The sequence below is a fragment of the Parastagonospora nodorum genome (genome assembly GCF_000146915.1).
Source record: "Parastagonospora nodorum SN15 chromosome Unknown scaffold_9, whole genome shotgun sequence".
In the NCBI taxonomy this organism is placed as follows: Eukaryota; Fungi; Ascomycota; class Dothideomycetes; order Pleosporales; family Phaeosphaeriaceae; genus Parastagonospora; species Parastagonospora nodorum.
Window position 1 is genome coordinate 1,129,779 of NW_001884557.1, and position 20,131 is coordinate 1,149,909.

The 20,131-nt window shown below is 52.7% G+C and overlaps 6 protein-coding genes across 6 annotated transcripts; 2 read left to right on the plus strand and 4 right to left on the minus strand.

The window, feature by feature from the left end:
• Positions 1-61: 61 nt before the first annotated feature.
• Positions 62-1,042, plus strand: SNOG_06589 (hypothetical protein; the record flags this gene model as incomplete). Its single annotated transcript, XM_001796904.1, has 1 exon — positions 62-1,042. The coding sequence occupies one exon, from the start codon at positions 62-64 to the stop codon at positions 1,040-1,042; it is 981 nt and encodes a 326-aa protein (XP_001796956.1).
• Positions 1,043-1,505: 463 nt separating this feature from the next.
• On the minus strand, positions 1,506-3,024 carry SNOG_06590 (hypothetical protein; the record flags this gene model as incomplete). The annotated part of the gene is made up of 2 exons (XM_001796905.1): positions 1,506-2,417; positions 2,446-3,024. 2 exons carry the CDS (start codon positions 3,022-3,024, stop codon positions 1,506-1,508), a joined length of 1,491 nt encoding a protein of 496 aa, XP_001796957.1.
• Positions 3,025-4,414: 1,390 nt separating this feature from the next.
• SNOG_06591 (hypothetical protein) lies at positions 4,415-5,413 on the plus strand (the record flags this gene model as incomplete). The annotated part of the gene is made up of 2 exons (XM_001796906.1): positions 4,415-4,912; positions 4,967-5,413. 2 exons carry the CDS (start codon positions 4,415-4,417, stop codon positions 5,411-5,413), a joined length of 945 nt encoding a protein of 314 aa, XP_001796958.1.
• Positions 5,414-5,789: 376 nt separating this feature from the next.
• Positions 5,790-10,244, minus strand: SNOG_06592 (hypothetical protein; the record flags this gene model as incomplete). The annotated part of the gene is made up of 5 exons (XM_001796907.1): positions 5,790-7,360; positions 7,603-7,705; positions 7,752-8,330; positions 8,383-9,915; positions 10,068-10,244. The coding sequence occupies 5 exons, from the start codon at positions 10,242-10,244 to the stop codon at positions 5,790-5,792; spliced, it is 3,963 nt and encodes a 1,320-aa protein (XP_001796959.1).
• A 985-nt stretch (positions 10,245-11,229) lies between these two features.
• On the minus strand, positions 11,230-12,745 carry SNOG_06593 (hypothetical protein; the record flags this gene model as incomplete). The annotated part of the gene is made up of 5 exons (XM_001796908.1): positions 11,230-11,454; positions 11,573-12,328; positions 12,383-12,448; positions 12,599-12,628; positions 12,656-12,745. 5 exons carry the CDS (start codon positions 12,743-12,745, stop codon positions 11,230-11,232), a joined length of 1,167 nt encoding a protein of 388 aa, XP_001796960.1.
• A 518-nt stretch (positions 12,746-13,263) lies between these two features.
• On the minus strand, positions 13,264-20,090 carry SNOG_06594 (hypothetical protein; the record flags this gene model as incomplete). Its single annotated transcript, XM_001796909.1, is given in 4 exon segments — positions 13,264-15,099; positions 15,151-17,917; positions 17,937-19,754; positions 19,795-20,090. The coding sequence occupies 4 exon segments, from the start codon at positions 20,088-20,090 to the stop codon at positions 13,264-13,266; spliced, it is 6,717 nt and encodes a 2,238-aa protein (XP_001796961.1).
• Positions 20,091-20,131: the final 41 nt, after the last annotated feature.

Consider the following 20,131-nt stretch of genomic DNA (forward strand, 5'->3'; position numbering starts at 1 on the left):
TTCTATCTTCTACCTTCTACTCTCTTTCCTCCACTTTCCACCTTCTCCTACACACTCACCAATGGCGACTTCCACCTCCATCAAGCTCGCGGACCACGAGACCCTGGTCACCCAAGACAACGCCGTGTGCTACATCCTGTTTAGCCGCGAAAACTCCAAGGACTCCACGAAGCGCTACACGCAGACGGATCTCCTTCCATTCGGCTCCTCCGACACCGACGACACCTTCGTGGTGCCGCGTGCTGTGCCCATTCCGACCGCCATTGACGAGGCTGGAGAATACAAGCCCTGGGTCCTTGACCATGCCACCGGCATCTGGGAGCGCGGCTTCACAACCTGGGGCCCACCGTCGCTCATCTTGCGCGTCTTCTCCTACCGCGGCGAATACAAACAGCAGCTATTCTTCGGGAAGACGTGGAAGAAGTTCGATCGCGCGGCCCTCAAGTTCGATCTCAACGATGAGGAGATCGTCCGCAAGTACAACAAGTGGCTGGAGTACATCTTCGAGACGTTTCAAACCGACCCCGGCGTTCAAGAAGTGAGCGACGTCCCTTGGAGCAAGAGGGAGCGACTCTGTCTGCGCCTGTGGACTAACGAGTACATCCGAAAGGAGGGTCTCGTCGCATGGGCTTCCCTCTTCGAATGGGATGATGAAGTCTTCGGGCTCAACCTCTTCCTCCGAAAGTGTGGGTGCGACGGGCCTGGGCGCGTGTTGGCAGACATCCTGAAGATGTTTGGCCGCGACGACGTGATCCGGAGGCGCTTCGAAGATGCGCAGGCGGTTGAGCTTCGAGTCCGCCAGGGCAGGAAGTTCACTAGGAAGGAGCTGCACCCCAAGAGGTGGATTCCAATCCACGAGGCCTTGGATGATGAGAAGATCGAGATGACGGCGGAGGATAGTGTACGTGTGAAGGACACAGATGTTGCTGAGGAGGAAGAGGAGGACAACGAAATCTTGGAACAAAAGATTTCAGAGCAGCAGGAGGAAAACGCAGAGGCGGAGGATGACGAGGACATGGGGCAGACGATGGGCCCGGTGTAGGAGGAGGAGGAAGACACGGAGGGTCCTGACACGGCTTGAGCCCTCGTTGAGTGACAGTGTGGGTGCGAGATACCGGTCGGAGATGGATTGGAGATGGTTTCAAAGATACAAATGCATAAAAAACGTCATTGACAATATTCGTGCTGTTTGTGAGCGATGTGAATAACAACTGTGACCAAGCAGCAACGCATGCCATCTTGCCGCTGACATCCACGCATTTCGAATTGAACTGAGGCGAGACACACTGCCATACAGAAGAGACAAGATGTGAATTGACAACGCAGAAATCAGGAAGCTCAGTGAGGGTTAGCAGGACTCTGTATGAGGTAGCAGAAGGGCCTCTCAAATTAGCTAGGTCCCTCCCTGCAGCGACATGAGCTACTTAAAAGAACAATTCTGATATAGCCAGTAGCACACAGGGCCACAAGAATGCCAGTCATCATTTGTCGAGCTACATAATACTCTAGCAGTTCCTCGTACACCCAAACGGAAACGGCAAAACCGCCGGACTCCTATACCCTCCCTTCCCCACACTCCTGACTCCAAAGATGACATTGTCCTTGTGAATCGTAGCGCTGGTCAGGTTATACCAGTTCACATCCCCAACTTCAATCACGCTCGTCCAATGCGGCTCCAGCGTCTCTCGGTACACAATCTCATAGCCCTCGACCGGCAGTCCCTTTGGCGCCGTCCACTTAAACTGGCTAAAGTTGTCAGAAGTGGTCGTGTTGATACCAACATTCATCGGCTCGCCAGGCGCATTCGCGAGACTCCACATGGTGCTCGCAACGACCTTGGCCGCGCGGGTATTGTACTCAAAGTCAAGCCATTCGACTAGATCACCGTACTGTTTGCCGTTGCGGACAGTGACGTTCTGGTGCTGTTGGGTGTAATCCTCGTTGGGCTGGACGAAGCGGACGCCTGTGTAGCCGGCCTCAAGGAATGGACGATGGTCACCACCGCGGCTGTAACGGTCGAGGCGGTAGATCAGGCGGACGGTCATTTCGGTGAAGGCATTGGAAGCGACTTCGTAGATGTGGCGACCAAGGTTGCGAGCTGGACTGTCGTTGTCTCCGCCGATGCTGAGGCGGGAGGTTGTCGTAGTCGAGTTTTCGGTCAGAGGAGTACCTTGACAGAATAGACGGATGTTGTAGGGGTCGCTTGTGCCGTCTTCCGCTTTTGAGTTTCCAACCATGTCCAGGTTTATCATGCCAGCGACGTTAACAGAGTTGTTCTTGTACGTTTGAGCGAGATTTTCGGCTCCAAGGAGGCCTTGTTCTTCTCCTGCAAAAGCAGTGAAGACGATTGTAGTTTTCGGTTGGTATTTGGCAAAGATGCGCGCAAGCTCGAGAGAAACAGCAACACCAGATGCGTCCTGATGGTGGTATACTATGTCAGCATGCTTCCCAGACCCAATTCGTGTAGCAAGAGTTACTTACATCAACAGCTCCCGGCGCATCACCTTGGTAGTCAATGGGATTACTGTTCCTGGAGTCATAATGGCCGCCAGTAACGTATAATCTGTCGGGGTCTTCGCTACCTTTCAGAGTCGTAACGATGTTTGTGATGTTGACTGGAAATATAATTCTCTCATTGTCGCCCGGGTATTTGACGAAGCTGTTCCAGTCTACGGTCATTCTCCCTTCGCTCGCATCTGCCGCTTCTTGGAATTGCTCAGTGAGCCATGTCCTTGCGGCGCCAATTCCACGGGCTGGGTCGGTCTGGCTAGACAGAGTGTGGCGTGTGCCAAAGGAGGCGAGCTTCCGAATCGTCGCTTCGATATTATCCTGCGAGACTTGTGACAGGATACCTTGAAGCTCTTCGTCTGGAAGTTGTTGCTTTAGAGCTTTTCCGACTGTTGCAATCGGCCATTGTTCAGTGTTCGGGAATGACTGATGCGCATGGCGAGGGTGGATTGGTGACGACAGAGCAGTCTGCAGGGCCGCAGCTGCACACACAGCAAAAAACATAGACGATCGCATGTTTAATATTCCAAAAATTTCCACGAACTTGTTCAGTCATGATTTGTCCTCCACTATTTATAATGACCGATTTTCACCATCCCACTCTTCGCGACAGGCTGTCGACTTCCGGTATTTCTTGCGTCTTGCGAGAGTATAGAGCATACCGTCATCGGAGGATAACACATCCTTGCTATCATGACTTGGAAAGCTGCACATCTGCGTCGTATGCGGAAGCTCGTAATGCGACCAAGCCGCCAAACCGAAATTCGGGAAAGGCTTCAGTGGCCGATCATGACGTTACTGCACGTTCAGCTTGGCAACGGCAGAGACAGGCGGGGTTCTTTAGAGCGACGCGGAAGATCTAGCGATGAGTTGCGATAGCACAAAATGGTCTATAGAGAGATGCATGTGTACTGGAGAGGTCCGAGAATGTCAGCCGGCCGTTGTCGGATCCGCGTCACGAGTCATGCATTTCACCTGACTTCATCTTTGCAGCCCGCAGCTTGGGGGACATCTATTCTTCAAGTCCAAACACGGATACAACGTACCAAGCATGCGTAAAATTCGTGCAGCGCATAAGGGAAGCCATGAGTAGAAACAATTAATTTGCCAAAAAATGCAGCAAAAAAATGCAAAAGAAAACCCCGCTTTCGCAGGGGAAGAAACTCTTATTTTCTTAATTAATTAACAATCCTACTCTTACTACTTCTTTTCCTGGTGTATAGCAGCCCGAGGAGACTTGTGTCTGGAGAAGTATTCGAACCCTGGCCATATAGCGAACCTTAGACTTCACCAATTGGTGGAACCAAAGGCGGCCCACAGCAGACGGTGGACCTAAACTAAAGGTTGTGATGTTTGTTCGATAGAGAAACAGGGAATTAAGAGAATTATATAGAGTCACTGCGGCATGTTGGATCATGGTCATATAAATTGTCTATCTCAACACACCAAACTAACTGATCACGAGTACGCAACACAGCGTGTCCTGCCGGTGTCTTGATCTGTCATGTAGGTTCGCTCGAATTGATACAAAGAAAAGCAAGCGATATCACATCATTGCTAAGAAAGTTGGCACGTTTCTTTGTTGAAATTCAAATAACGACAAAGCACAAATAACGACAGAGCACGAATAACGACAAAGCACGAATAACGACAAAGCACGAATAACGACAAAGCACGAATTACGACATCTTTGTTCCGCTCATGCTCCCAATTCCTTTTGCATGGTAACAAAGCAAGGGTTACAGCTACATTAATCAAGGCATGTGCTCGGGTCCCAGTGAAGTATACATGAAAATTACAATCCCGCATGCAATCAACAATCATGAACAAAAGCAACAGATCACGGTACCCACAGGCCAACAAGCGTCTACGAAGCCTCTTTGCCAATAAAGAGAAGGTTAGAATCATGGCCAAGTCGAAGCCGGCGGCGCTCGAAAAGAAACGGACTGCTCCATGTGACGATCAAGCACATTGCCAGGCAAACAAGAAAAGGCCTTATTGTCCCGAAAGTCCTCGCAATGAATGTCCTGGTTTTCCATTTCTTCTTCCGTCAACTCCCGGAATGCCAAATACGCCCATGACCTACAACAACCGGACCCATGATGCTGGTCCCGCACCTTGGGTATGCAACGAATGCATGCGCCACGGTCAAGCAGAAAAACTCGCCAATTTCGAGAAACGTGCAACTGCAGCACAGCACTCGGGCCCACGAGCTCAGCTTTGCAAGGGATGCACTCGCGACGAGATGAAATTATACTACGAGCGATGTATGGGCCCTAACCCGTGGGACAATGATCCAAGTGGTCTGGGTCCAAGGTATACACAGTGGGTAAACCACTGGCCGACATCTTTGGCTGCACATGGTCATAACGCGCAAGACTTGTGCCTTTGTAATCGCAAGTACGTACGCATGTTTATGAGAGAACACTGTCACGCATGTCGCGATACAATTTTCCAGACTAGAGTCACGGAACCACACCATCGTCACGAGCATTTCCTGCGTGAACGTACCAAGGCAGTCATCAAAGGCGAGAAGCTCTGCAGCGGACCGGATGGTAACGGTGGCACCAAGCCACATCGTGTACGACCTGCTATCATCAATGCACGGATGGCGAAGGGTATAGGACGCATGTGCCCTTGTGGTGAGAAACCAGTCGATCAGGACTTCATCGACATCTGCTTGGCTTGCATGGGCGTCAGGGTCATACCGGATCGTATCCCTACGAAGTACCAGCAAAACAACGTGCTGCACGGGAGAATCACACGGTCTTCGCAACGGAACAATCGAACCAAGGGACCGGCGAGGGCGGAGAGGGGTTTTCAGTTCAGAGTCAACATTGAACGGGGATATCTTGCTTCAACAGCAGGCGGTGATCCGGAGCTTAATCCAGTGCTTCGCCATTGATGATGCAAGCCCCTTCTCCCCATCTCTTCCATGACGGTTACCGGTTTAATTTTGTCTAGTACTGTTCGCATTCATTTTGTTTTCCACGTAATCTTAACCATCTGAGAGAATGAAATATTTAATTCAACCTCTCGAGTATTCACCAGTGCCCGTTGAATTCTTTTGGATGTGTCATGTTGATTTCTACTCTTCACGACGTTGCACTCTTAGCTCGACAACTTATCCTAGTCCATCGAACTGCAAGTGACCAATCTGCTTTCACGGTACCATTAAGACTATGGAGTGTGTCACATTCGGAATAGAGTATTCCGGACCTAGAATTAGGAAGATCATACGCGCCCGGATAGTAGAAATGGGACGCCACGATAGCCTCCACTCAGTTTTCAACAAGCTCTACGATATCTCCGAATTCTTCAAATAGCCATGGATCAAGATCCTTGAACCCCTCGGGGACCGCTTTCTCTTCTCTGACTGGCTTATCCTCGAACACATCAATCAAGTCCATTACCTCAACATCGTCTGCCATAGCATTGTTGTTCTCCATGTTGCGGGAGGTAGGTCTTCCAAATTGAGTCTGTTTTATTTCATTCGCATTTGTTCCCCCTAAAAGAGTGGCGGCAGGCTTGAAGTCGTTCTCCCGCGAACGGGAACTACTCGTGCTATCGTAGAAGGGTGCGCGTTTCGCATGAAGTGGAGCAACTAAAGTCTTGATAGGCACTTTTTCTGTTGCCGTTGCGCTCTCACGCGCATGGCAATGGTAATCGTCCGCTGTGTTGTCGAAAATCTCCACTGGGAAGTCGTCATCATAGAAAGCGCTTTCGAAGCCCATGTCTTGCTCGTCCTCGAACAATCGTGTTGCATCATCGTTGCATTCATTCGTTTCTCGCAGGGTTTGAGAGTCTGCAAGACCAACCATGGCGTCACCGAGGAGCGAGTCGTCATCGCCGAAAGTGTCGGACCTACGAGACGCAACAGGGGCGGTAGCTGGGTAGTCCGTCAAGTCAACTGAGTCTATGCCCACATCTAGCTCGCTCATATCGTGCTGAGTAGGATTGGGATGATTTACGTCGAAGTACGAAGAGAGCTCATCGAAGTGAGCATCGCCGTAGTCGCTAGCATCTTCTGCTTGATTTGTACCGGTTTGTTGCATGAAGGAAAGACTGTGATCACCACCCTGCGAGTAACAATATGCAGGCTTTGTGTGAATGACCGAGTGAAGAGTGGAAGGCAGGTTCTTCTTCTGGACAGTCTTGTGGAGTTGATGAAGGTCGCGATAATCTCTCGGTCCGTTCACGGCATGATTGGCCTTCTTTTTCTTCTCTTCCCGTGTCAGATCCAGTTCATCCATGGCAGACGATGTCTTCCGCTTAGACACCTCAAGTTGTAGTTTGCTCTGCGTCACTTTTGGTGTCTGACTTGACCCGCCTTGTCCGAGTCGAAGGCTATCTTCCTCTATCGCCGCACGCTTTGCGGCAGCCGGCTTCTTAGGCGGTTTGTCCATTCCTTCCTTGCAACAGAGATGCTTGCATGCATTCTTGTCTTTACAAGGATATTTGCAGGCCCACTTTCCGTTACTTAGCTGTTCCGGCTCATGCTCGTCATTCTCAGCGCTGACGTTGGATGCCTTCACTTGGTTCTTCGCCGTGGGTGCTGCTTTGTTTTTGGCAGTGTTCTTCCGCGTGATTGCGTCCATGGGGTTGGCGAAGTTGTCGATATGCTCGAACTGCAGATCGCCACAAGTGGCTTTTACAAGCGCTTCATCATCGATATCGCCATCACCGAACTCCTCGCTGTTGTTTGATCTCTTGCGAACAGGCTTGCTTGGTTCAGCTCGTCGCTTCGAAGTGTTCGGTCGTTGTGGTGTGTCGTTAGCTTCGAGCGACTTCGGTGCTGGGAACATGGCAGGGGCGATTTGTGGCTTCACGGTGGCGCCGCGCAGGCTGCCCGCTGGAGAATATCAACGATTGTCACGGCATTCATCAATCAAGACTGACCAATGCTGTCGCACATAACGTAGCAGTTGATGCTTTGCTCAGTACTCGTAAGATGTGCAGGAAAGACTAGGCTTTGACCATGCCCAAGCTTTTGACCACTGAGGTTCGTTAGTCGAGCTCAGTTGTGGACAGAGGTAGCGAACCTAATACGGGCAAAGTGTATTTTCCGTCCATCCGAAGTCTCAGCTAACAAACAAACATACACAAGTTTGCCAGCGAAACGTTGTGGCGGATTCTCGTTGATAAAGCCAATAGTTGCTTTGACCTGTATCTTGACGCCATCCGCTGACTTGATAGCCTTCACCATGTTAGTGTTTGGACGGTAATATGGGGGTAGATCCTACAGATGAAGGCTGCGCATGGAGCGACACGCGCAACTTGGGAAAAGCCTTTACTGTCTCGAGCACCTTCATTCCATAGGGCGGATTTCTGCCAATCAGTGCTTCGATACGATGTGGTTCGCATGCTTCGAGATCTTCTAAACTGCGAATACCTGCGTTAACGAACTTACGCACACCCACAACACCAATGCTCTCGATCTGCTTCATCTGTAATGGGCTATCGTCCCAGATACGTGAACCGAGGCTGCGTTCTAACATCAGTGCGCTGTGGATGCTGACAGAATCGCCATGGCAGATTTGACAGTCGATGATGCATCGAATAAGGCTGCTTATGTACTTGAACACAATCTGAGTCTCCGTTGTGTATTGGCCCCTGTGCTTGGCCATGTCACCGTCCCACGTCAGATCCGCAGAGCCGAGAACGGATTGAATGATCAAAGAAACCTTGTGTGCTGGAAGGTCTAAATTGACAGGTATTGAGAATCGAATAGAGGGTGACTTGTTCATGAGCTTATAGAATGGTTTCTCTCCAGGCCGGAAGCGTAGCTTTGAGAACTCAGAAGCTTGTGCAATTGCCGACAGCTATGCAGTAATGTCAGTTATCTCGCCCATACATACATAAGGTTCAACTAACAATATCCGATGGTGTAGCCTTCGATTGAATGCCCATAAAGACCTTCATCGTCTCGAAATGAACATAGTATCTGGCCATGGCGTGGCCGTAGTCGGTGCTTCGGAAGTTTTCGTCGCCAGAAACGAGAGTGTTCTCGCGCAAAAGAGCAATGTCGCGAAAGCAAATGTCGTCGACCTGCTCTTCAAGGTTCTGTCCGGCTCTTGCGCCTTCAAGTTTGTAATGACTGGGATTTTGCTGCAGGCGGACATAGAGAAATGTTCCCTTGAGCCACTTCCGAGCAGAGTCAAGATCGCGAATCGCGCCCAGTCCGATTTCCGCATTCATGTGATCGATCAAGTTGAGATGTAGCTTGCTTTCAAGCAGCTCCTTTCCAGTGACCATGTTCTCATATCGCTGAGCTTTGACTGAACGAGTCATGATGACTGCCACAGCAGTGTCATCGAATTGTGGTCGACCAGCACGACCGAGCATCTGCATCATTTCCAGGTCTGAGTACTCCTGCAGTCCTTCATCAGTGTATGTGACTGTGTTCTTGATGATGACAAGGTGACATGGCAAGTTGACGCCCACGGCCAAGGTCGAGGTGCAGCAGATGACACCGATCTCATGGCCAAGGAAACCTTTCTCGACTTGCATCCTGTCGTCAAGGTCCAGTCCAGCATGATGAAAAGCTACGCCAGAAGCTACCGTGTCGCGCAGATCCTTGTTAACCAGTGTGATCTGTTTGGAAGGTGGGTTCCACTTGCGATCATTTCCAGGCCGTGACATCCACCAACGCACTATTAACTTGGCTGTGTTCAGGCATGATGCTCTCGTGGTGCAGAATATCATGATAGGCTTGCCTTCGGAGTATTTGGCGATGACTTCCGGAAGCTTTGCATCCAGTATCTTCTCGAATCCAAAGTCATTGCTAATATTGGACACGTAGCCGCATACATGTTTTCGCAGCTTGACGGGACGAAAATCCTCGCCAAACTTCTCGTGAGGCGCCTGGACATGTGGTTCAGCCGAGCTCTTGCCTAGCCAGGTCGCAACGTCGCCTAAGTTGGGCACAGTAGCAGAGAGTGCGACGAAACGGACATCTGTACCAATGGACTTCATTCGCGATACGACAGTCTCGAGCACAGCACCGCGACCTTCCTTGAGGATATGTACTTCATCGATGAGGAAGACTTTGATGAGGCGCATCAGCTTCTCGTGGTCTTTCCACTTCCTGGTGATACTGTCCCATTTCTCTGGGGTGGTGATGATGATGTTCGCACTTTGGACGTTGCGCACATCTGAGGCGTCACTGTCACCGGTGAGCTCGGCGCACTTGAGACCGATAGGCGTGAACTTGGCAGCCCAGTCTCGTTGGCGTTCAGAGCACAACGCCTTTGTTGGTGCTTGATATACGACTTTGTACTGGCCGGTCGCGTTCGTTGCAACAGCCCGACATATAGCGAGCTCCAGGATTACAGTCTTTCCACTCCCTGTGGGTGATGCAAGTACAAAGTTATCGTCTGAACCAAAGACCGTGTCGAAGCACTTTGACTGGACAGCATTGAATGTCGGGTAAGGAAACACAGTCCGGAGACGATCCGGCAAGGTCGATACAGGAACAAGTTGAATGCCTTGGCACATTGGAGGCGTGTGAGGTAGGTTCATTGCATGCGGCTGTGGCCGGGGAGGATTAGCCTGCGCACCGGGTGACTCCATCGCATAGCCTTCTTGAACGAAATCATCAGCCTCTGGAACGATATGCGACTGCGGTGGTTCGATTTGTCGGTGAGAACGAGGCGAGACTGGTACTCTGAGCTCTTCGGCGTACCGGTATTGATCTTGCGCATTTTGATTATGCTGCACGTCCGGAAAGGGAGCATAATCAGTTCGTCGCCGACCTGTCCTCACTGCTGGAGAGGAAGATGGTCCAAGCTGTAAATCTGAGCTAGATTCCTCAACCAGGTTGTTATTGTAAGCGAATCGGTCTATGAGCAATCAGTATCGTTCGCGAGGTGTACTGCGAGTCGCACATACTCAGTTGCCCACGAAGGGGATGCTCAATGTGGTGCTGATGTTGCGCTAAGGGAATCAGTGTTTGGCTTCAGTAGGTATTCATACAACGTACGTCTGCCATCACAGAGCTCATCATCACGCATCCGATACGAGGCCTGTATTTGCGATGGAGCCTCACGAGGTCGATAAGACACCTGGGACTGCGACGCTACTGCATTGCCGAAGAATTTGGACGGCCCAGGAGCAAGCGACAACCTCGCTCTTCCTTGCTCAGCTTGCTGCTGGCGATCTGGATACGGCTGTTGGAGAACTCGGTCATCTGCAACTGGTCAGTAGGGTAATTGTCGTAGACTACCAGACATTCGAAGGGAAGGTAGAAATCTTGCCACTCACCAAATGAATCAAACCTCATTCCCTCACTCATCCCATCATCCTCAACATCATCATACTGCATGTTCCGAAAGCGATCTCTCGACGGGATCGGTCTGGCCGGCTGTTTGAATTGCGGCTGGAGGACAGGAAAGTGCGAGGGACGACGCTCACGATCGTCCAAGCGATAGTACGCGTTGTCGTCGTCGGCCATGGCGGCGATGCGGCTGTGATAGACGTGCGAATGCGAAGGACAGTGCGCGAACGATTATGGATGAGAGATGAAAGAAAATGAGGTGTGACGGAATGACGCGAGAAGTTGAGACGAAAAGAGAAGGCACAATGGGAAGGAAGTCGCGAACCCACATGTCCACGCGCGTCAGCATTTGAGAACTCACCGCATACAACATCATACTTTCCGAGCAGTCTCATTCAGGGTATATACAATGCTCGATCTACAACAATTCCAAGGTTCCCAGGTCATTATGCATCCCGCTTGGACTGGAACCCAACATCTTTCGTCGGTATGACCGGCACCGAGTCGTCCAACGCCTTTCCCAGACTATTAAACGGATCGCCATACTGCATCGCAGGCGGACTAACAGCCTCTTCCAGATCCGCCAACTTGACGTACTGCTGAGGCGGCGCTCGGTCTGGCTTGGTGTAAAGGTACGTTGCTGCCAGTACGACGCAGGTACCGATGAAGAACTGAATTTTGTCAGCTCATGTGAACGATGAGTGGGATGTGGCGTGCAAAACATACCGATCTCGTAACCACAAAGTCGAAAAAATATGCACTCGCAACACAGCTCAACACGATACTCACACTCGTCGCGAAGTTCTTGGCAATGTTGTCTGCGTAGTTGATGACCAGCGCAACTATCACTCCGCCGGCTGCTTGGAAGAGAATGGCCAGCCACACCACCCAGTTGTAGCCGGCGAAGAAGCCTGTTTGGGATATTTCGGCGCCTTCTTTCCATATAACGCCTAGGAATAGGGATGGGAAGAGTGACCAGAATGACAGCTGGCAGTTGCGCACCCACAGCGTCGTGTTCTTGGCCGTGGTCGAGTTCTTCAGGACGTATTCGAATGTGACGCCCGCAAGGCCAGAGAGAGCGCATGCGACCAGGACAGCGAGGAGACCGACCCGACGGTCCATATGAGGTGTCTGCGCAGTGTGATCCGCATCAATGCCCTCGTACGACGCAGACCGAGCAACAATGTTACCCAGAACCTTCGACCCTGCGACCACTGGCGCAGCTTCTTGTTGCGGGACTTGTATAATCGACACTCCCACAATCAACAGCAGCAACGAAACCCATTTCCGCGGCGACAGCGATCGCCCCAGCATCACCACACTGAAAATCGCCGTCGTGAGAATCTTCAGCTGGTATGTAACCTGAAACGTCGCTGCGTCTAGATTACTGACAGCCACGTACTGCAGCGTATTCTGAATCGTATACAACACAGCCGGAATCGCGAGTTTCCAGCTCTCGTTGCTCACAATCGCGGTCGCAAGGGTGGAGCATAGCGTTGCTATCGTCGTGTTCGTTGGTAGTGTTTGCGACATCTCGTGCAGCGCCTGTTACAGCTGGTCAGTATTTCATTCCATCCCAAGATGCGAGAATGGACGTACCATGGTCAAACTAATCCCCAACTTAATGACCTCATTCAGAAACACACTCGTGCTGGTATGATACCGCTGCCCATTCACCAGCGGCATTATCCTCGAGTAGTGCATGATCTAGAAACCCCCGTCAGTCCCCAAGCACACTTCTTTCCTCGCATCTCATCTCATCTTGTTTGCTAGGAACTCTCGATCGGACGGAAGCGGATAGATCGTATTTCATACCAGAATGAGCGCCGAGTTCTGGAACGTGAGCTACACCGGATTATCAGCCTCACGTACCCCCCGAAATATAGCAGGAAGTCGTACAGTCACCAGCGATAAATGCTTCATCGACACGCCGCCCAGCGACGCGCTGGATGCGCGAGCCATGTGTGCAAACAGGAGTGGATTCTACCGGCGGGCCTTCATGCGAGAAAAGATATTTGGGTCAAGTACGGCGCTTACGCGTTGGAATACAAAACAAAAGGCGGCGCCCTCGATTCTAAGGTGTCCAGTCGCTGCGAGAGACATGTCTCTGCCTGGCTGCGTCAGCCCTCAGCCTCAGACGCCTAAACATCCATGTTGCGGGGCGCGCCGGACCTGCGTAACTTAGCGCCGCCGATCGTCATAGCCACGTGGTTTCGCGTCAACGCGTCTTTGGTCCCATCTACATCTACAAGTCGCAAGTAAGGATATCGAGCTTCCGAGTAAAACTGATGATTACACGTTCAAACGCCAGGAAATGCTAATGACTATGATACACATGCCCTCATCTTTCCTTCCGGCATCTCGACTCGCTTTTTCCTACACCCATTTCGCGAATAACCCATACCGTCAACATTGCTATAGTACCAAAGACAAATGAAATTTCCGTATTTGCAGAGATGCTCCATATTTGTTCCGTTCTCTTATTCTCCTTGGGGAGCACCTCCACCTCCTTGTCCACCACGTCCGCGAGCCCTCTTCCCGCCTCTCGCGCCGCCTTCGCCCTCGTCTTCAGCGCTGCGCTTGTGGCCACGTCCCATGCCTGGCGTTGGTAGTGCTTGGAATGGAGCCGCGCCTGGGTTCAGACTATTGCGAGGGCTGCCTTGATTCGACTGTGCACCGCCGCGAGCACCTCCTCCCCGACCTCCACGTGCACCACCGCGTCCGATCTGCGAAGCTCCAGGACCTTGGGCGTTGTTGGTGGGCTGCTGGTTCTGGTTTTGCTGAAGCTGCTGCTGCTGCTGTTGCTGTTGTGGCTGACCACCACGACCTCGTCCACCTGGAAGGGGAATGTTGCTTGCGCCGCCACGTGGGATGCTCGACTGATTGTTGCCAAACAGTCCTTGGAGTGCGCGAGGTCCGGTCCCCACGTTTTCACCGCGTCCGCGACCACCTTGCTGCTGCTGTTGCTGCTGTTGTTGAGGAGCGACGAACGGATTCTGGCCAGTAAAGCCAGGCTGTGCAATACCGCGTCCCTGTTGGGCAGCCATGAAGGGATTGGCGGCAGAATTTTGCAAAGACTGATTAGCAAAATTCGGCTGTTGGAAGGGTGCGCTGGTTCCATTTGCTTGAAGATTGTTCGCTGCAATCGGCTGTGCTGGTGATTGGTTTGGTGCAGCAGCAGGTAGTGGCAGCCCGGCGACAGACGACGTCGGTGGTTGCTGTGCCGGGGTTGTTGCTGAAGGTTTTGGCTTCTTCGCCTCCTCGACTGCTGCGATGACCGCCTTGCTTACTTCCATCGTGGGTGACTCTTTTGAAATCTTCTCGACGGCGGTCCACCTGTCCTTGCCAGCCTGCAGCATGCCGGTCTTGATGTTGTTTCGCATCTCGACCATTTTCACTGCCTTCTCTAGAGCTTGCTGATGCTCTACCTTGGCTTTTGTGAGTGCAGCCTCGACATCCTGACCTGAGCTCTGTACCTGGCTCGGTTCCGATTTGATAGTCTCGGTCGGCTTCTGTGCAGCGTCTTTCAATTGCGCATTCAGCTGCGCCAGCTCCGCCTCTTTGGTCTTCAGCTGCTCTTTGAGGGGGTCGATGTGCTTCTTGATCTGCTCTATGATGACTCCTCTGGCAGCTGGGTTGGTATTGATCCAGAGTTTCAACTCTTGCGCTGTTACAGTAGGGCGTGTAAGGCCTTCCGTATTGACTTCTACCAAAGCTGGCATCTCTTCATCAAGAAGATTCTTGTAGACGACAGTGGCGTTGTTGCTTCCGGTAGGTTGTTGCTGTGTCTCCTTGAGTCTGTTGATTTCTGCCTGCAACCCTGCGATCTCCGTCTTGAGTCGCTCGATCTCCTCGTTCATTTCCTTGGTGACCGCGGCGATTTTGTCGTTCGATTCACTCCTGATCGAATGTATCTTGTCTTGGGCTTTTTTCTGAATCTCGGTGACCTTGCCCTCGCGGGTGGTGACCTTGACCTCACGCTGACTCAAAGCAGCTTCAGCTTCCTGCAGTTTGTTCTCGCGCTCATCTAACTCTGCCTTCAGGGTGACGTTCTCTGCATCGCCTTGTGCAGCATCAGCCGTGACATCGTTACTTGGGTTCGAAGCGGTAACGGTCACGCTCTGAGTATTGGCGCGCGCATCTTCGAGAGCCTTGCGTGCTTCTGATAGTTGTTCCCGGAGAGTGTCGAGTTCTTCGGTGGAAGGAGGGTTAGCCGGAGGTGCATCGACGGCACCGGCAGAACCAGACTGGGCTGCTTGGTTCTGTGCGGAGGTGAGTTGTTCTTGAAGTTCAACGATGCGGTTGGCCTTGTCAGCCTGGCACAATATTAGTATTGCATGGGATGATACACGGATGGAGCAACTTACATCGTCTTTCTCTAGCTTTGTGACCTGGTCTCGCATGAAAGACTCCTTCACTTTCAAGGCGGAGTAATCGTTCTCTGCGCTAAAAGCCCTGTTCTGCGCCTCGGCCAACTGGGCCTTGACTTCCTCAAGCTTTTGTTGTAGCTCTGCGAGACGTTGGTCCGAGCCCTGAGCACCGCTTTCGTCTACTTGGCCCTCTTCGCCCATATCGACGTCTGCAGTCGATTTGACACCAGCATTAGTACGAGCTGTAGCTTCATCGCGAGCAGACTTGGTAGCTACCAGCTCTTGCTGGACAGTCGCCACTTGTGCCTGCAACTGAGTCACTTGCTGCTGCATCGTCGCAACCTGCTCTTGGGACTGGGTAGCTTGGCCTTGGGCATCGGCAAGTTGCTGTCGTGAAGTCTCAAGCTCCTGTTGCACGGTCGTCAATGTTGTCTGCAGCTGATCACGCTCGACTGTGAGAGCATCGATCTCGCTCTTCTTCGTTTCCATCGCAGCCTCCATCAGCTGCTTGTGTCGCTTGTTGAACTTGCCCCTGAGTTCTTCTTTTTGTGCTTCATTGGCGGCCTTGACAGCGGCCTCTACGCCGCCTTCAAGAGTCTTGATCTTTTCTTGCAGGCCGGTAGCATGTTCATTGAGACCACTGATTTGTTCGGCATACTGATCGCGCTCAGCCTTGATCTCTTCGACAGTCTTCTTGAGGTCGTCCATTTCCTTTGGATCAATGTGCTCAGATTTGTTGACAAACTTGTCAAAGCGCTTTTCCCAGTAGTCCCGCTGCTTTTTCTCTTGTTCCAGATAGCCTGATGTAAGCTCAAGTTCGCCTTCGAGCTCTTCCACGCGTGCTTTGAGGGGCTCAAGTTCGCCATGGAGAGTTTCAAACTCCTTGTTCTTCTCGGCAAGCTTGGCCTCTAGGCGCGCAGCGTCGTTCCGCAGCGTCGTGTTGCTTTCGCGGAAGACGTTGAGTTGCTCGATCTGGTTCTGGAGAGCTTGAAGGTTCGTTCCACCAAGCGAGCCTCGGGCACGTGACTGCTCGGCGTGCAACTTCTCGCGCGTTTGATCGAGTTGGCTTTGAACGTGCGTAAGCTCTGAATTTAGGCGCTTGGCTTCTGAGTCCTTCACGCTCAATTGCGCCTCCAAGATGTCCTTCTCTTGCTTCAAGAAAGTGGTAATTTCATCTATCTTGTTTGAACCTGCTGCCTCGCCAGCTGAGTCGCCAGTAGCCGCTGCACGGTTGCTCTTCAAGTCGTTGATCTGTGCCTTGTAGTTGTCGAATTGTTCTAGCAGAGTCTTGTTGTGCTGCTTCAGATCGTCGTAGTTGCGTTTCGCCTCAATAAGTTGGTTCTCATATCGGACCTGGGTCGACTTCCAGTTCTCTTCGTTTTGCTCAAGGGCAGTGCGAGCAGCCTCAGCCTGAGTCTTGAATTGCGAGACTTCAGACTTGATGCTGTTGTACTCTTCTCTGAGCGTGCGCAACGAATTCATGGTGTCACCATGCTTGGCAAGCTCATGCTCGTAGTCCTGTCGAGCGCGTGTCGCAATTTCAGCCTGAGATTTGACGTACTGCGTCTGCCTCTCGGCCTCTGCCTTGTAGTCGTTTACGTCGTTCTTGAGATTAATGATCTCTGCGTCGAGTGCCTCCTTTTCTTGGCTCAGGCGCATAGTCTCCTGCTCGTGGCGGCCTCGGAGCTCAGTAAGTTCAGAGTTGGTAGTTGTGAACTCTGATGAGATGTCGTCAACTCTGCGTTGAAGATCGGCAATAATTGCATCCTTCTCCTCTTGCACACGGTCCAACTCGGTCTGCAGATCGTCTCGTGTTTCGATCGCGTTTTGAAGAGCCTCCTCGGCCTCCTGCGCAATGTTCTGGAAACCCTCAATTTGAGCCGTGGCGGCATCGAGGTCTTCCTGCTTGCGGTCCAGTTTGCGCTGAAGGTCAGCCACTTGAGCAACAAGCTCTTCCTCACGAGTCGACTCTTCGGTATCCTGAGCTGCGGCAGCTCGAGGTGTTGGAATTGGCTGCAGAGCCTGAACACGATCTTCAGCAGCTTGAAGCTGGGTCCGCAGTTCGTTGGTCCGCTGCTCAAGTTGTTGGCGGGCAGCATCTGCGGCAGCACATCGCACATCGGCCTCATTCCTGGCTTTCATAAGGTCTTCGATCCGCTTTTGAGCTTCACTGCGCTCATAGTCGCGCTGTAAGGACGCCTTCTTGTGCTCGGCAACTTCATCCTCCAGCTTGCGCTGCGCGATCTGCAATTCGCCCTCTAAAGCATCGACACGGTCCTGGAGCCGGCGCCGGTTCTCGGCATTAGCCAGCTCTTGCTCGTTTCGCAGGCTTTGGACGTCCGTCACCATTTTGCTCAGGCGGTCACGCTCATCCATCAGCTCCTGGTTACGCTCCGTCAAGCGTGCCTCAATGGTCTGCCACATCGACTGCGAGGCTTTGAGGTTCACAAGCTCATGTTCCAGGCTCTCCATACGAGCAACGGCATCCACGGCTTCTTGCTCTGCTCGGACAACCTTGTCATCTTGTTTAGCCAGCGTTGTTTGAATGCTGTAGTAACGCTCCTGCAGAGTATTCTTCTCCGATTCTAGCATCTTGACTGTGCTCTCGAGACGAGCGTAGTGGTCCTGCTCCCGTCTGATTTGGCTGTCTAGTCGGATCTTTTCGCTCTGTAACTGGTTGTTGTCCTTGGAAAGAGTCTCCACTTGAGACTTCAGCGTCGCACGATCGGTGGCACTTTCTTCCTTGAGGGTGTCTACCTGGGTTCTGTAAGGTCTTGACGAGCTTTTCGACTCCATTCACGTCGCCAGCGCGCGGTGTCTGGTCGTTGAATAGCGAACCTCCAAGGCCGCGCAGGGGTGTCATTGGCGCCTGGCTGTTGAAAGATTGACCAAAAGCAGATGCTCCGTCCGACTCCGGCAGCGGAAGGTTTCGACTGGTGGCTACTTGACGGTACATGTCTCGCTCCTTCTTGTAGCTCTGCGTGCGGATCTGCAGCGACTTGAGCTGATCCTCAAATTCCACGACGCGAGTTCGTAGTGTGATGAGTTCCTCCTGGTCCTTCTTGACTTGTGCTTCCTGGCTTCGAGCTTCTGTGCCTTCATGTTGCTGGGCCACCTCGCGGATCATGCGTAAGAGCTCGGCGTTTTGCTTTTGAAGGTCCGAAATGTTCTTGTACAGCACAAGATGTTGCGAGATGATGTTGTCAGTCGCTGTCTCGCCGTAACGTTCTGTCTCGGGAAGCTCGTTGTTTTCGGAGTTGAGAACGAACTGTTGCTGGTCGGCAGTAAGGGTTGCGAGGCCCTGCTCTGCTGCTTGTTGTCGCCACATGAGAGATCGGAGCTGCACGGTGAGATCCTGCACGTGGATCTGCAGCTGCGAGCATTCGCGTCGGGTGCCCTCCAAGTCGCCACGAGCTTTGCGCTCTTCCTTCCGCGCCGCGTCTTTCTCTGCCACAGCAGCCTCAAGATCGCTCGCCATGTCGGTGATCTGCGTTGTGAGGGTCTCGTTTGTGCGGCGAAGCTCGTCAACAGCGGGGTCCAGGCGCTCCATCTCGTCAACCATGCTCCGTATCATAGCCGTCTTCTGTTCATTATCATCGCGAGCGTCGCGCAGCTGCTCCTTGAGGGTCGCATTCTCGGCAAGAATCTTGGTATTGGTGAGGCCCTTCAGCTGTGAGCCGCCCGGTGAGAAGACAGCAGGGGAACCTGCGCGGCCGGGTGTGCCATATGCGCCATTCGTGGGCCGTCGTGGTGTGGCAGGTGCATGCACAGAGTGCTTGAACTGGTTGGCTTCGCGCTCCAGGTTCTCGACGAGGGACTCCAGGTTGGCGACACTGGCCTCTGCCTCAGTGGCGCGGTTGCGTTCGATTTCCACTTCAGCCTGCAACTGCCCGACTTCTTCTGCAGCACTCTCTTCCAGCCGGCTCAAATCAGCTTGAATCTCCTCCAATCGTTTCTTGGCCATGTCCGCCGTCTTCTTGTGCATGGCCGCAAGTCGATTGACGTTTTCGAGCTCGCTGCGGAAGTTGGCCTCGTTGTTCGCAGCATCGTCCTCAAGCTGTTGGATGCGCGTGCGATCTTCCTCTGCCTTGGCCTTTAGCTCGTCGAAGTGCTTGCGCAGCAGTGTCTCGGTTCGTTGCAGTGAGTCGATGGTCTCGGCGGCGTCGGCGTTGGCGCGCTGGAGTTCGGCGACCTGGGCGTTCTTCTCCTTTCGGAACTTGGTGTTGTCGCTGCTACGCGTCTTGAGCTCGGTCTCGTACCAGTCGGTGTTCTTGCGGAGGAGCTCAATCTCCTGATGCAGGTTGGTCTCGCGGAACTTGACATTATTGGCGGCGCTCTCGAGCGACTGGTTCTTCTCTTCCAAGGCGGAAAGGGACTTGCGCAGGTCGACGTATTTCTGGTGCTGCTCGGACAGCTCCTTGGCAAGGCGGTCGTAGGCGGTGGCCTTTGTCTCGTATGTCGCAAGCGTGTCGCGGTTCTGGGACTCGAGTGTCCTAATGCGCGACTCTAGCACGTCAACTTGGGATGACGAGGTTGCGGTGCTCGTCTGGATGTCGTGCAGCTGGGCCTCTAGCTGCTTTCGCGCCGTCTCTGCAAGTCTCCTATTAGCACACCTCCACACTGTTGTCCGTCCATGTTCACGCACCTTCCTGGGCGGCCTTCTGCCGCAGCTCTTCTGTTTCCTTCTGCGCCTTGTCTGCGGCAGCCTTCAGCGCGCGCGCGCGCTGCTCTCCGCTCTGGACGGCATTGTCAAGCTCGACGTCGGCCTTGAGCTTTTCGGATTGGAGGTCCTCGAACTCGCGCGCTTTTGCTTCGATTTGCACGAGCAGCGATTGGACGAGGTCGACGGTGGGTTCTGATAGTAAGGACTGGATGGTTGTTTCCGGGACGGAATAGGACGCGGCAAGGTAGCCAACGTCAACAGCTGCCGTCGCCATGGTGGTGTGGGTTATTAGTGCAAGGCCAGCTGCATCGTCGT